The sequence below is a fragment of the Cygnus atratus genome, chromosome 2, assembly GCF_013377495.2.
Source record: "Cygnus atratus isolate AKBS03 ecotype Queensland, Australia chromosome 2, CAtr_DNAZoo_HiC_assembly, whole genome shotgun sequence".
In the NCBI taxonomy this organism is placed as follows: Eukaryota; Metazoa; Chordata; class Aves; order Anseriformes; family Anatidae; genus Cygnus; species Cygnus atratus.
Window position 1 is genome coordinate 132,318,869 of NC_066363.1, and position 16,526 is coordinate 132,335,394.

At 43.3% G+C, this 16,526-nt stretch overlaps 1 protein-coding gene across 1 annotated transcript in view; it reads left to right on the plus strand.

Annotated features, from left to right (window-relative positions):
* Positions 1-16,526, plus strand: part of RALYL (RALY RNA binding protein like) — a 224,467-nt gene that overhangs the window by 173,926 nt on the left and 34,015 nt on the right. The window contains exon 4 of the mRNA XM_035546265.1: positions 13,833-13,880. Coding sequence (XP_035402158.1) covers positions 13,833-13,880 — 48 coding nt within the window. The remainder of the gene's footprint in view (positions 1-13,832; positions 13,881-16,526) is intronic.

Genomic DNA, 16,526 nt, shown 5'->3' on the forward strand with positions numbered 1-16,526 from the left:
ACACTGTTAGCACTGGTCTAGAGGATACACAACTAGTTGTGTGATGCACAGCCACACTTCCACTCATCTCTGTCGAGGCTGGAATTGAGTCTGGTCCTGTGCCGAGGTAGAGAAGAACATCCTGTTTACCATATGCCCTTTTCTTGTCCATTTACCATGGGAATTATGTCACAACTGGTCAGGAGTACAAGAATGCTTTCACAGATTCATGGTATCTGTTATTTCCATTTACCTTGTAACTTCACTTGCAAAATGTACTCTTGGAATGGACAGTAAAAATAGCCAGTACATCTTGTTTTTACAAGCCATACTCAGGACACTGACAGTTATTTTTATTTTGCTGTTTTAAACCTTGAGTTATTCAATCAAAAAAATAAAAATAATAATAATAAAAAAATAACCTATGTCTGTAAATTTATTGTAAATGAGAACAGAATTAAATTTGATTTAAACCATTTTTACAGTTTTAGAAGGGGAGAAGAGAAAAGCATGTTACGATTTTCTAGCAATATTTTTTTTTCTTTATATAAACTATGACATTGTCACAATGTAATTGATTAATCTTTCGTGAACTGTGCCTTTCTGTTTCATTCAGTGCTTCTAAGACTGCTTCTCAGGAGAGTACATAAAGTTTCCAGAGATCTGTTTTTGTAATCTTAAGTGGTTAGTCTTTCAGCTCCAGTGCTACCAGTGTGATTTTAATTTATCAATCTGCTGTTCAGTGGAATGCTGTAGAAACACTTCAAAGCCTAAACCCATCACTTATTCCTACACCTGTCAATGACAGTCTTCTGTACTTGTCAAACCAAGTTAAATGACACTCCTGCAATGTATACAATATTGCTAATAAATTGGATAATCAATCACATGTGCATGGTTTGACAGTAGTACCTTGAATACACTGAATTTAAAATGCATTTTTAAGAAGCAAGACTCATTATTCTTGTACTAGGAAAAAGAAAAAAAGATTAAAAAAAAAAAACATATGGGCATCAAGAATTTCCTAGTCGATCTATACAATTAAAGGACACTTTGGGAAATGGTTCAGCCACTTGACACTGGAAAGCTTTTTCATTACCTTAGTATAATATGTTCCCATGAGAAACATAAGTAATTGGAGATTACTTTAGATGACAGAAAATAGTTTAACAGCAGGAGGAGAAAGGACAGGGAAACGTTAAGTAGATTTATTCAGGTTTCTTTCTGTAGAAAAGCTACAATGCAGTATTTTGTTTCTAAAAAGCATCAGGCTAACAATGTTAAGTATGGACTGTCCCTGCAGCCACAAGAAGTAGGTGTTTTTAGGAGTAATACTGAGCATTTAGTCGTACAGAAAACTGTTTGGGCTAAATTTCACCTTGAACTCCTGGTGTCACTCATGCTATTTGGCTGCCATAAATCACTCCCAGACCAGATGATCTCCAGAGTCTGAATATTAATCTTGATGTCTTCACTATCACGTGCTTCACAAGCTTTCCTTAATCCTTTACAGGGAAATGTCTAAGGTACTTGATTGTGCATGGGCTGTTTTGAACATTTGCCCAGGTTTTGCTTCAAATTCAGGTTGGAGAGTGAATTCAGAAATGTCCCCAAAAAAACATTTAATTGGGAAAATAGTTTGGGGGAGAGAGGACAAGCATAAAGAAGGGAAGTATCTGAAGATGAAAAAAATACAGCCTAATAATATTGCAGATAAATTCTGCCTAGTGCCTCCAGAAAGATACTTTGATGGGTACAGGAAATGAAGTACTGTATGTTAGCCAAACTACTTTATGTACACAAGTCTTGCTTGGGCAAAATGTACCTCTTTGGACTAAGATTTCCCAACAGCTTTTCAGTTTTACAGAAAAAAAAAATAATAATCTCCATTTACAGTACTATATTCCTTTCTGTATTTTTTAATATCTGATTCAACACCTTCCCACCTCAGAAAAGTAAACAAACAAAAAATCCAAAACAACAACAAAAGAAAATAGATACTATCTTGCACTTATTAATTGAATGAACACACAGGATAAGAATAATATTTTATTAATTTATCTTTACAAAACTATTATGAAGATTGATCTGTAATCAAAATATCCAAATAGTAGGTTATATCCAATTATTTGGCATTTTGGGACAATTGTGTAGGGGTTAAGGTGGTATTTTTTTATTTTTTTTTAACCATACATATTTGCCATCATAACTGCAATATGGAAATCAATGTCCTCCTCTGGCTTACTCTTTTTTTTTTTTTTTTTTCCTGTAAACCTACAAGAATTTGTTAGCTGAAGGAATCACTGACAAAATTTGTCAGCAACAAGCAGACTCTGGAGACTATTGTCCTTCTCTGCAGAATATACAGCCTAAACTGCAAAACAAAATGTCCTTTCAATTCTACCAGCATCTTCAGCCTTAACTAAAATTAAGATCGGATTATTTATAAATTAAAGGTGGGATTCAGCCCACACATTCCCCTAGCTTTGGAAACTTAGTGAGTTTATCAATTAACATGTTAATTAACATAAATTAAATTCTTTGGGGAATGTGGGTAACTACCCACTGAAAAGTGGCCTGAAGTCTCTGCTTTTTTTTTCAATAACTCACTGAAGTCATTGCCATCTGACTGATTTTCTAACAGGAAAACTTTCATTTCCCATTGCTTATTCCCCAAATCATCTAGTTATGCTCTCTTCAACTCCTTTTTTTTTTTTTTTTTAATATCATGCCAGTTTAGACTGATTCACCTTTGCACTCAGCAGGAGCAATTTCTAACACTCTTTTTACATGATAAGAGAAATGATTTTACAAGTGACTGGAATACTAGTTTCAACCATTACATTGATATGTGTCTCCTAAAAAGAATTTGATTGAAGGAATATTGCTTTTGTATTTAATATTTTTATCCAGCCCTGACAACAGAGAAGCAATTGACAGTAGAAATGGTGATAGTACTGTCAATTGAATTAAGATATATTATGCCTGGTTTGTCAACATTTATGATTTACAAATAAATCTCTGTACCTGTGGAAAGAAAAACTGATATTAGCTAAGGGTGACTCACATACAAGACAAAATATCTTGTTGCCATGAAAATTGCATAAGCTCTTTCTGCTGTTCTGCATTAACTCTTCTAAAAGCAGAATAACTTCACTGCAGTTAGTTACACTAACTAGTGCTGGGAGCAAAGTAGATTAAAACAGAGTGTGACTGTTAGTTTGTAAACATCTACCGTGGGCATACAACAAAGAATGCAAGAAAGGCTATACTGTGACAATATATTTTCAATATACAATATCATCAAATAAAGATATAACATCTAGAAGTTTATTTCAGAGACGCAAAAGCATAATTTTGCATTTGCCTAACTGACATGCAACTGCAGATGTGCGTAGGACAGTTGAATGTATACAGCATTATAGCTCTGAAAATCTGGTCTTTGGGGAATGCTTTATTCTTCAAGCACACTGAGTTTAAAGCAGGCTAATAGTTAAGTGAGATGAAGCTAAAAGGGACAACTTGTACAAGATTGTCTTGTTGATACTGGGTCAGAAAAAGCAACTATGACTTTTGCTTAACAGAAACACATTTTATTGATGAGTTTTTCTTGCCTCAGTGTGAGCATTAGGATGCCTTACTGTCTTCTGCCTTAATAGTAGCAGCATGCACACAGGTCTGCTGCTAAAGCTGCAGAGGTGTCATATGTTTGTGGGTAAGTAATCTTCCTGTTTACAGCGCCATTATGAAACTGCTGACTCCACCAGTTCACAGGCTCATTTAAACCTTTCTCTGCTTCCGACTTGCTGAGTGTTTGGTATTCCACACTGCACGAGTGATTTCCTGCGGCCTCCATAACGCAGGCTGGTGGGTTGCTAAGGAATTACTCTCAAGAGGTTAAAAGCCCTGCAGTCACCTTGATCTCAGTGCCCGTGATTATCTGTGCTAATTTTCTGCTTCGTTTTTTATACCACAGCACTGACCAAAGCTATGTCTGTCCCTTGACATACATAAGTGCAAATAATTACAGCTGTACATAGAGAGATGTACTAGTTGCTTTCACAGTGTAATTTCTTCAGCATATTATTACAAGTGAAGCATCATCATTCAACTAAAAAAAAAATAGATAAAAGGACATTGATATTGGTTTGAAAATCAGAAGAGATTTATTTCTTCTAGGTCATCCATTTGGGGTTCTTTTCTTTGTCTCTGGCTCACAGCCTTTACAGTACACATGCAAGACAACTGCTTCACAATGAAGAGCACTAGGAGTTCCCTTTATAAAACCCCAGACCTCTAACAGTTTCACATGATGTCTTGTATCCATGGGCTGTTAACCCAGCAGTCAAAGCAAAGGACACAATCCCAGTTAACGCTGCTGCTGCCACTTCTGCAGGTAAAGTTTCAGAGAGGGAGAAACAGATCTAGACCATGGGTATAATCAAGGATCCACAACAAGATTTTCCAAAGCTTTAGACGTACCCTCCTTTACCTGTCTTATTCCATAAGGACCAGCACTTACAGATAAGGTTCTACAGTGCTATTCTCCTTCCATTATTCTAATAGATAGCGTAGAAGAATAAACGTCTTATCTCCATGACCAATTCAGTCACCTTTCTTTAAGAGAACTAATGAGAAAGGGAAAGAAAGAAGTGAGCCCTTTGCTCTCTTGAGAGTTCACAGTAGTCCATTCACATCTGCTATCCTGACCTTGAGGGTGAAGAAGCTGGTGCCACTACTTTGCCAGCGGTCCCAGATAAGGAGTCACTTTGTGTGCAGAACTGGCTCTCTCCTGCTCCACATGAACAGCATTTCCACACAGAAATGCCTTTTGCCAATGCGAAGAGTTCCTGAGTGACCTGTGGGGAAAGCAGAAAATCCCTTCCCACCTCCTACTAGAGTCCCCACACCCATGTTGTGGGACATGGAATTTAATCAGCAGGGACTCCTTGAATTGTGAAGATTTCACTTACAATAAACTCAGACTAGAAAAGGAATGAAACCAACACCTGTTAGCCTGTTAACTGGGCTAGCAGGTCACACTGTTATAAGCCACAATATGTTTGAATTTCATATCCCAATCACAGGGTACTAATTTTTTGGCAGAAAGATGAATAGGATAAACAAATTGGATAATGTTTGCTGCAGCTGAAGACATGGGTATGCTCATTTCAGAGTTTTACTGCCATGCAACATTCAGAAAACCTACAGTTACTTCTTATCTTAGTAGCAATGGATGCTACTGAAATAAACCATGCAAAAATGCAGAGCAGCTTAACTTTAAAGTTAGAGGCAACATCTGTATTACAGTCATTTAGATAGCTTCTCCTGTAAAACACTTAATGAAAACCGCTGGGGTTTCTCCACATGAAAAATAAAAACATAATCGTAATCCTCCTCTTCCACATTTGTTGCAGCCTTTAAAAGTTTTTATCACACAATGAATGTTAATAAGCAACATGTCTCTGGGCAAACATAATAACAGTATCAGATGCTTGTGAAGCAATGAAATATTTTTAGAAGGCAATGGATATAGGCAACCCATGAAAGTTTGCAAAAATTCATGGATTACATTGCCATGTGATAATCAGATTCCAAAAAGTGCTACTTTTTTCTGGTCCCACAGATAACATTAGACCATTTGGAGAATGATGGGTTGAAATTGTCACTGGTAAAGCTGAAAGAACATGAAGCAGTTGATTTTCAAGGCAGAAGTTACCTGAACAGGGAACAGGACAAAAGAACAAAATTCTTAGGGGCTGATTGATGTGCAAAACTGCTTCTCTTCAAAGAGAAGTATTATTTCAGATTTTACACTAAATTAAAAAATAAAATGTGCTAAGCCACATTTTTCAATATAAAAATACTGTACATGAGGAATACTGTGTGACAGGATCTCCTCAAGGGCAGAGTGTGAGGAGGTAAGGAAGAAGAGAAACATTTGGTTACCATACCAGAAACTCCTTCCTGCATCTTCTCTAATGAAAATACCCAGACAACAGCATCCAAAATTTCTACTATCTACTCTCATCTGTGAACTTCCCCCAGTCACTCAACCCCCTCTCAAGCCTATTTACTTTTTTCCTAGCCCACTTAGATCTCTGCCTGAGACCTCCCACCCTGCCATGTCCCTCCAGTGCCACTGTTCCCAGGAATGGGAGACTTTGAAACTTCTCTGTCATGGTATTTTGCATATGAAAAATGTAATACTACAAAAGCCAAGTGAAAGGCCAGCTTTGTTCTGTCCTACCACCCAGGGCTGAGTTTCCACAGAAAAGTATAGCTGCCCTTCAGCCTTACATCAGTTGGTAAGAGTGAATTATTGTTCATTGGCTTCATGGTCTTTAACCTTGAAAATCTGAATTTATTTCATCTTTATGCAAATAAAATTAATGTCACTCCAGGTGAAAGGTTTCATGTGACATGCCTTTTAAATCTAATCTTTTTTCTTCAAACTGTCTGTCCTCTTCTACTTAAAAATGCAAACTGAATATTAAGTACAGGAATTGCAGCTAAAGAAAAACATTAGCAAACTGAATAGACGTAAATAAAATCGTAGCTTTACTACCTCTTAGTTCCATGTGGACAGGCTGTGGAGTGAAAGACAAAATAAGAACTGTTGCATAGTTTAGGGAAAATTTTGCTACAGTTGTTTTAAGGTAAAATACAGAAATGTGATTGTTATACAAGATCTAAAAACTATTACTTAATGTTATTTTGGTTTCTTCACCACATTCAGCTTACCTTCTTCTATGTTCTAGTCTCCCAAGGCTATTTTATTTAGTATTTCATGTAAAATGCATGTAGGGTTTTTCTTTCTCAAATAATTTACTGACAGGACTACAGTCATCTTCTCATCTGATGAGTGTGATGATCTTCAGTGCTGGTCCAGCATTATGTGGGTAGACAGCATGACTTACCCTATCGTTAGAGGCTTGGGCACCTGCAACTAAGGCGGAGGTGGAAATTGCCCCTCATATCTTGCTCCTTTGGTGGGTATTTTTTTGAGTTTCAGACAAGGCAACCCCAAGATGAAATAGTACCTGAGGTAATTTAAGCCTGAAAACTATTTTTTTCCCTTTTTAAGCAGTCAGCCTCTGAGACATAGCAAAGGGAATGAAAGGGGAAAGAAACTTTATGTTGTGAGGGAAAATAAACCCAAAGAACTTCAGAATTCTTGACCTATACTTTAAATCGTGCACTAAAGAACAACAACAACAAAAAAAAAAGGTTGAAGACATCTTGTTCAATACTGAAGAGCAGAAATTAACCAGAAGTCCATTCCATTTGAAGACACACTTTGTTAATATGTAGCTACCACCATTCACCTCCCTTTATTTTCAGTGAATGTTTTCCTCTCTGCTTTGTCCTTCCTTCCTCTCTCCTTTCTACTTTTCTGCTTTCTTATTTAAATTTTGTCCTTTTTTGTGATATTTTCTTTCTTCATGCCTCTCATGCCTTAATATTCATAATTGTCTTACTCAAGCAAGTGAAAAACATGGTTTCTCTTCCTACTCCTTAATCAGGCAAAGTACAAATCCCTTGTGACTTTTCAGTGCAGACCATTTATTTTTAATTCTCTTTTTGGTTGTGTGAGATAGACTTCATTGCTATTTCTTTACTATAAAGGGAGAAAGTGAATAATGGAATGCAAACAGAGGAAGAACAATGCAGGATCAACTTTGCAATTGACAATGTAAAAAAAAAAAATAGTTTTCCTCTAGACTTTTCCAATTTCCTACCTATCTGTTTACCTTGAAGGTGCCTTTTTTACCCAGACTGGTATGTGTATTCCCTTCTGAACATGAGGAAAGGTGTCTCTAATACTTTTTGCTTGCATCATTCATTTTCCTAACTTTTTTCCTTTTCTTTTTATAATTGTTTAAATCATAGAATCATAGAATATCCTGAGTCAGAAGGGACACAGACACACAGACACAGATTTCTAGGTTGGAAGAGACCTCAAGATCATCGAGTCCAACCTCCGACCTAACACTAAGTACTCCACTAAACCATATCGCTAAGCTCTACATCTAAACGTCTTTTAAAGACCTCCAGGGATGGTGACTCCACCACCTCCCTGGGCAGCCCGTTCCAATGCTTAATAACCCTTTCGGTAAAGAAGTACTTCCTAACATCCAACCTAAAACTCCCCTGTCGCAACTTTCGCCCATTCCCCCTCGTCCTGTCACCAGGCACGTGGGAGAACAGACCAACCCCCACCTCGCTACAGCCTCCTTTAAGGTAACTGTAGAGAGCGATAAGGTCGCCCCTGAGCCTCCTCTTCTCCAGGCTGAACAAGCCCAGCTCCCTCAGCCGCTCCTCGTAAGACTTGTTCTCCAGACCCCTCACCAGCTTGGTCGCCCTTCTCTGGACTCGCTCGAGCACGTCCATGTCCTTCCTGTAGCGAGGGGCCCAAAACTGAACACAGTACTCGAGGTGCAGCCTCACCAGAGCCGAGTACAGGGGCACAATCACATCCCTAGACCTGCTGGCCACACTGCTTCTTATACAGGCCAGGATGCTGTTGGCCTTCTTGGCCACCTGAGCACACTGCTGGCTCATATTCAGCTGCCTATCAACCAATACTCCCAGGTCCTTCTCGGCCAGGCAGCTTTCCAACCACTCATCTCCCAGCCTGTAGCTCTGCTTGGGGTTGTTGCGCCCCAGGTGCAGGACCTGGCACTTGGCCTTGTTGAACTTCATACAGTTGACCTCAGCCCATCGCTCCAGCCTATCCAGATCCTCCTGCAGAGCCTTCCTGCCCTCGAGCAGATCAACACACGCACTTAGCTTGGTGTCATCTGCAAACATACTGAGGGTGCACTGGACGCCCTCATCCAGATCATCGATAAAGATATTAAAGAGGACCGGCCCCAGTACCGAGCCCTGGGGGACACCACTTGTGACCAGCCTCCAACCAGATTTGACTCCATTCACCACAACTCTCTGGGCCCGGCTATCCAGCCAGTTTCTAACCCAGCGAAGCGTACGCCAGTCCAAGCCCCGAGCAGCCAGTTTCTTGAGGAGAATGTTGTGGGGAACGGTGTCAAAAGCCTTACTGAGGTCAAGGTAAACCACATCCACAGCCCTTCCCTCATCCACCAAGCACGTCACTTTGTCATAGAAGGAGATCAGGTTCGTCAAGCAGGACCTGCCTTTCATAAACCCATGCTGACTGGGCCTGATCGCCTGCTCGCCCTGCAAGTGCCGCGTGATGACCCTCAAGATAATCTGCTCCATGAGCTTTCCTGGCACTGAGGTCAAACTGACAGGCCTATAGTTCCCCGGGTCTGCCCTCCGGCCCTTCTTATAGATGGGCGTCACATTGGCTAGCCGCCAGTCAACTGGGACCTCCCCCAATAGCCAGGACTGCCAATAAATGACGGAAAGCGGCTCGGCCAGCTCCTCCGCCAGTTCTTTCAGTACCCTCGGGTGCATCCCATCCGGCCCCATTGACTTGCGCACATCCAAGCTCCTTAGCAGGTCGCCAACCATTTCCTCATGAATAGCGAAGGCCACATCCTGCTCCCCATCCCCTTCCACCAGCTCAGGGCACTGGGTATCCAGAGAACAACCGGTATTGCCGCTAAAGACTGAGGCAAAGGCGGCATTAAGCACCTCAGCCTTTTCCTCATCCTTAGTAACTAGGTTTCCCCTCGCATCCAGTAAAGGATGGAGATTCTCCTTAATCCTCCGTTTCGCGTTGATATATTTGTAAAAGGATTTTTTGTTGCCTTTAACGGCAGTAGCCAGGTTGAGCTCCAGATGAGCTTTGGCCTTTCTAATTTTCTCCCTGCACAGCCTCGCTACATCCTTGTAGTCCTCCTCAGCGGCCCGCCCTTTTTTCCAAAGATTATAAACCCTCTTTTTTCTGCTAAGCACAAGCCGCAACTCTCTGTTGAGCCAGGCCGGTCTTCTTCCACGCCGGCTCGTCTTTGGGCACGTGGGGACAGACCGCTCCTGTGCCGTTAAGATTTCCTTCTTGAGGAGCGCCCAGCCTTCCTGGACTCCTCTGCCCTTCAGAACCGCCTCCCAAGGGACTCGGCCAACCTGCGTCCTGAGCAGCCCAAAGTCAGCCCTCCGGAAGTCCAAGACAGCAGTTTTACTGGTCCCCTTCCTGGCCTCGCCAAGAATAGAGAACTCTACCATTTCGTGGTCACTCTGTCCAAGACAGTTTCCGACCACCACATCTCCCACCAGTCCTTCTCTGTTTGTGAAGAGAAGGTCTAGCGGGGCACCACCCCTGGTAGGTTCACTGACCAGCTGCATCAGGAAGCTATCTCCCACGCTCTCCAGAAACCTCCTAGACTGCTTTCTCTGTGCCGTGTTGTGTTTCCAGGATATATCCGGGAAGTTGAAGTCCCCCACGAGGACAAGCGCCGACGATTTTGCAACTTCTGTCAGTTGCCTATAAAACCCCTCATCCGTCTCCTCATCCTGGTTCGGCGGTCTATAACAGACCCCGATCAGGATGCTAGCCTTGCCGGCCTTCCCGCGGATCCTAACCCACAGGGATTCAACCTTATCATTCCCAGCCTGGAGTTCCACAACATCAAAAGATTCTCTAATGTAGAGAGCCACGCCACCACCCCCTCTGTGCTGCCTGTCCCTCCTGAAGAGCCGATAGCCAGGCATTGCAGTACTCCAGTCGTAGGAGCGGTCCCACCACGTCTCCGTGATGGCAACCAAGTCGTAGCCTTCCTGCTGCACAATGGCTTCCAGCTCCTCCTGTTTGTTACCCATGCTGCATGCATTAGTGTAGATGCACTTCAGCTGGGCCATCGCCTTCTTCCCCAGCCTAGCCATTGTTTCCCCCGGCACGGCTCCAACAAGCCTTGTTTGAGCCCCGTCCCCCTTCTTGCCTAGTTTAAAGCTCTCTCTATGAGCCCCGCCAGCTCCTGGCCTAGGATCCGTTTTCCCCTTGGAGATAGGGACCCATCTGGGGCCATCAGGCCGGGCGCCGAGTAAAGCTCCCCATGGTGAAAAAAACCAAAATTTCTGTGCTGGCACCAGCCTCTGAGCCACCTATTAACCACGTGAGCTTTCCATGTCCTCTCCGTGCCTCTCCCTTCCCCCGTAAGGATAGACGAAAACACCACCTGCACTCCTGCTCCCTCCACCAATCGTCCCAGCCCCCTATAGTCCTGTTTGATAGCCTTCAGGCTTCTCTTTTCAAGATCATCACTGCCAGCCTGGACTATCAAAAGCGGGTAATAGTCAGAGGGGCGAACCAGGTTTGGAAGCTTCCTGGTAACATCTCTGACCCTGGCCCCAGGGAGGCAGCAGACTTCCCTATGTGTGGAGTCAGGCCGACAAATAGGGCCCTCCGTTCCCCTGAGGAGGGAGTCGCCCACAACAATCACCCTTCTTTCTTTCGTGGTGGAGGCAGTCCTGAGGCGTGGAGTCAACTTCCTCACCTCAGGCATCCTCCTGGGTAGGCTTCCTACCTCGTCCTCACCCACCGGTCTCTCAAGCTCCAGGGCCTCAAACCTATTGTTCAAGGGCACCTGGGAAGGCAGCGCCGGAAGGGGAGGGCATCTCCTGCGAGGTCGAGAAGGGACCTGTCTCCATCCCTCCTCAACTCGCAGGTCCCCTCCCTCTGCCCGATGGCAACAGGGCAGGGGGTCCACCCCCCTTTGGGGCATCTCACCCCGGTCCCTCTCCCTCCGGTCCTGCAGGGAGTCACTCCACCAGTCTATCTCCCGCTCGCACTCCCTGATATCCCTCAACCTCTGCACCTCCTCCTTGAGTTCCGCCACCATGCGGACCAGATCGTCCACCTGCTCGCACCTCACGCAAGCAGTCCCTCTGCCTCCCGCCGATGGCAGCAAGAGGCTCAGACACTCCCCGCACCCGGAGACCTGAACTGCCGCATGTTTGGACGGGCAGTCGGTCTGGGTGTGTACTGACTTCCCAGAGAAAGCACCGTGCCTGGTGCAGACCATTGCAGCCCAGCTGACGGGAGAGTGCCGTTAGAGGAGGTGTCCCTATGGGCGGGTGTGAGCGCTCCGCCCTTCCTGCCCGCCCTTCCTGCCCGCCCTGCCTGCGCTAACTGCCTCGCTAACTGCCGCGTCACTCCCCCCGCGTCACTCCCTGTTTGCCGGCCCTGTTAGTCGCGCTCCCTAAGGGCTGCCTTTGAACGGCCGGAGGGAGGAGCTGTCGCTGACGCTGCTGGCTCCGCCTACGCCTCGTCAGCCTCCCTCACGAGAGCTGCCGGTGCCTGGCGGCTCCCTCACGTAGGCTCGATGCCCGAAAAATAGCCCTGCCTGTCCCGATCCCGCGCTCCGCTGCAGCACGCGTCTGTCCCGGAGCCGGTCGCCTCGGCAAGTGGTGTCTGAAATGACGGTGGTGCCCGATTTAAAAGGCCCGCCGCTGACGCTGTCGCTGACGCTGCTGGCTCCGCCTACGCGTCGTCAGCCTCCCTCACGAGGGCTGCCGGTGCCTGGCGGCTCCCTCACGTAGGCTCGATGCCCGAAAAATAGCCCTGCCTGTCCCGATCCCGCGCTCCGCTGCAGCACGCGTCTGCCCCGGAGCCGGTCGCCTCGGACCCATAAGGATCATCAAGTCCAACTCCTGGCACCGCACAGGTCTGCCCAAAAGTTTAGACCATGTGACTAAGTGCACAGTCCAATCTCTTCTTAAATTCAGACAGGCTTGGTGCCATGACTACTTCACTGGGGAGCCTGTTCCAGTGTGCAACCACCCTTTTGGTGAAGAACCTCTTACTGGTGTCCAGCCTAAACTTTCCCTGCCTCAGCTTAACACCGTTCCCACAAGTCCTGTCACTGGTGATAACGGAGAATAGGTCACCTGCCTCTCCACTCCCTCTCGCAAGGAAGCTGTAGACTGCGATGAGGTCCCCCCTCAGCCTCCTCTTCTCCACACTGAACAGGCCCAGTGACCTCAGCCGCTCCTCATACATCGTACCCTCTAGGCCCTTCACCATCTCCGTCGCCCTCCTCTGGACACTCTCCAACAGTTTCATGTCCTTTTTGTACTGTGGTGCCCAGAACTGCACACAGTACTCAAGGTGAGGCCGCACCAGCGCAGAGTAGAGCGGCACAATCACTTCCCTCGACCGACTAGCAATGCTGTGCTTGATGCACCCCAGGATACGGTTGGCCCTCCTGGCTGCCAGGGCACACTGCTGACTCATATTCAACTTGCTGTCAACCACAACCCCCAGATCCCTCTCTGCAGGGCTGCTCTCCAGCGTCTCATCGCCCAGTCTGTACGTATAGCCAGGGTTGCCCCGTCCCAGGTGCAGGACCCAGCACTTGCTTTTGTTAAACTTCATGTGGTTGCTGATCGCCCAGCTCTCCGATCTGTCCAGAGACAGATTGTCATCTTCACCGATGAAAGATTTGGTGAACTCAAGGATCAGCAGTCCAACCATTTTAATGGTTTTCATGAATCAAATTCATTGTTTAATCTCTGTCCTCACCTACTCACTCTTACCAATCTTTCACATATTCAACAATCTTCCTACACCACTGATTATGCTATGTTAGCCCAGCAAAAAAGAGGGCTTCAGTATTAGAGTGCTCACTTCATTTGATCACTCAGAAAATTACACTATAATGATCCTCTAATTACAGAGCTTTGTGTTGTGTTAAATCCTTTCTATATACTGTTTTCACTGTTCTGCTTGCCCCAGACTTCACATTTCCAAATTTACTACATAGACAACAGCATTGGCAAACATAATGCACAGTGTTTGGTTGAGGAAAAGTGAAAGGACTTTGAAAAATGACTTGGAATGTGAGATTAGGGCATTACCACAAATGTTTTAACCAGTGCATATTTTTCTATAAGTCAGTTCATTCTTGTTTTTCTATGTTTTTCCACAGGGGTTATGTCTTTGATTATGATTACTACAGAGATGATTTCTACAATCGGTATGTGTGGTTACATTTTTGTACATCCTACACCATTTCTACTGTTTGTTTATAATGTAATCACATCATTTGGTTAGGTAGGTCTGTTTTGATTTTACGGATTATTCATTTCATCATTTCTATTGTGTATCAGAAGAGGATTATCTGAATATATCACAAACAGAGAAGATTACCACCCAAAGTCTGCTCATTAAACAGCTCTTTTGGTATTAGCTTTCTCTGAGAGATTCCGGGGCATTTTCTGTGCTGAAAAAAAGTAATGGTAGCTTAATTGCTTACTATTTCTTCCTACAGAATTCTTCCAGGCTTACTTTCTCTGAAGCATATAACAGCTGTAAAATTTGTCAGTATTGATGCTCATGTCTTTTTCTTTCATCCATGTGTATGAAAAGATGTAGACTGTCTCCTGAAATATGTGTTTTTTCAAGCATCATCCAAGAATGTTTAGAAGTCTAGGAGGACCTTGAGGGTAGTCAGAACACAAGTTGGACAGCATGTATATTTCCATAGGAGGAAAAGTAGTGTGGATACCTGAGCAACTGGAGACTTGTGCTTTGAGTGTGTTCACACAGCCTAGCTCGGCGTTGTAGAAATATTAAGGTATTCATTCAGATATAGTAGAATCACCAAAACAAAGGTTTAACATGCATGGCCACAGATAACCAACTCCTGATCCAGCAATGTTGCATCTCTGCATTACAGTAGCCTGGTTTAGCATAGGCAAAATGAGTTGGAGGACAACACAGCATTGCTCCACCATCCTGAAATCTGAGATTTCTTTTACATGTTGCAGCAGACAACAGCAGAGTAGAGGTTTACACCCTTTACACCAAATTAAGTTGTCGTGTTCTATGTACCTTTCTCCTTATAAACATGGTAGAAAAAGTACAGGAACAATATATTTTTTGTTTGTTTGTTTGTTTTCTGGGATTTATTTTAATTCAAGCCACTTGATTCATTTTCTTGTATAAATAGCTATGCTCACCTTGGACAGAGCTAAACAGAGTGAACTGTTTTTTTTTTTACACGTGGAGTAAAAGCGATCAACTCCATTTAATCCTGCTGAGTCCAGCCTTGACAGTAGGAGTAGCTCCTCTCCCAAAGGAAGTTAACTTCCACAGGCTTGTGTTTACTTTCCCCAAGGTTGCTTCTCTGAATTTTAACAGTGGATTTCCAGGTACTTTAGGTCAGAAAAGGGTGGTAAACCTGGTTACTGTTGTGAAATAAAATCTGTATGAAGACAGACAAGATCAGGACTGCACAATTTAGAAGGTGGGGGGAGAACAGGCATTTTGTATGCATATCAGTGATTATTGAGACAAAATATAATTTTTGAACTGAATCACAGAATCACAGAATCACAGAATGAGTGGTTTGGGTCGGAAGGGCCATTAAAAAGCCTCTAGTTCCAATCCCCTGGCCATTGGCAGAAACATTTCCTGGTTACTCAAAGCCCTGTCCAACATGGCCTTTAATTCCAGGGAGGGGGCATCCACAACTGATCTAAACCTACACTTTTAAAATTTAAAACTGTTACCCCTCATCCTGTCACTACACTCTCTGATAAAGAGTTCCTCCCCATGTTTCCTGTAGGCATGCTCCCCATCCAGAAATGAGCATTTCTGTTAATCTTTTCTCATATTACAAGCACAAGAGCAGGTAGTGTACTTCAAAACTGATAAAAGGATCTTTTTAAAGAGAGCATATCATTGAAATATGTAGAACTTCATGCAACAAAATGCCAAGACCAAAAGCTTTGCATAATTTCAAAATAAAAGTCGAAATAGCAATACTAGATAACAGTCCTTTTTCACATTTCAGAAAGGAAACAGTTTTTCATTGCACTGCATTATCTAAACATAACTATTGAAAGCTAGAAAGAAAATCATATTTGGACAAATAATTGCATAATGATTTATTGCATGATAACTTACATTTCTTCTGAAATATTTTGTTCCATTCATGTCAAACGGGAGACTGTGACCAACCTGCAGATGATCCAATATTATAAAAAATATGAGTGACAACAAACCATAATATTTCTTCAAAAATTTAAAAAAAAAAAGTGTTCATGTTTAAACAGAATTTTTTAGTTATGCTTGCAATAGCTAGAAACTGCTCATTTAGTCAGAATATTCAAGGCCATGAAGTTCAAGTTCAATGGGAGAGACAGGACCTTTATGACATGTTGTAAGTAGCTATGTGAAAGAAGAGATTTTGTACTGTCTGCAGGATTATGATACAGACAACAGAAAGGTTCCCATGATTTAAACAATAGGTGTTTACTTGACCGAAAAAGGGCTAGAAGACTTGATTTTTCTTCCTGGTCCATATGCTATTAGACAGTATGGTAGAGAGAATTACTGTTTCTTATGTGTCTGTTTTCAAATATGTTTCTATTGTATCTATCCACCCGGTACAGGGACAGTGTTTAGAAATGTGAATATTAAACATGCAGTTATAAATCTGTGAACAGAAAACAAGATATTTCCTGAGAATATTGCTTGTCCCTCTACTGTAGTTTCAGAACTGTAAACCTCCACGTTCTAACTTTCTTCTCCTGATTTGTGTTCATCTTTCATGTTCTAAACAAATCAGTAGATTTAATTGCTTTTTCTGTTGCCTTTGTTTTCTTCTGTGCAGATT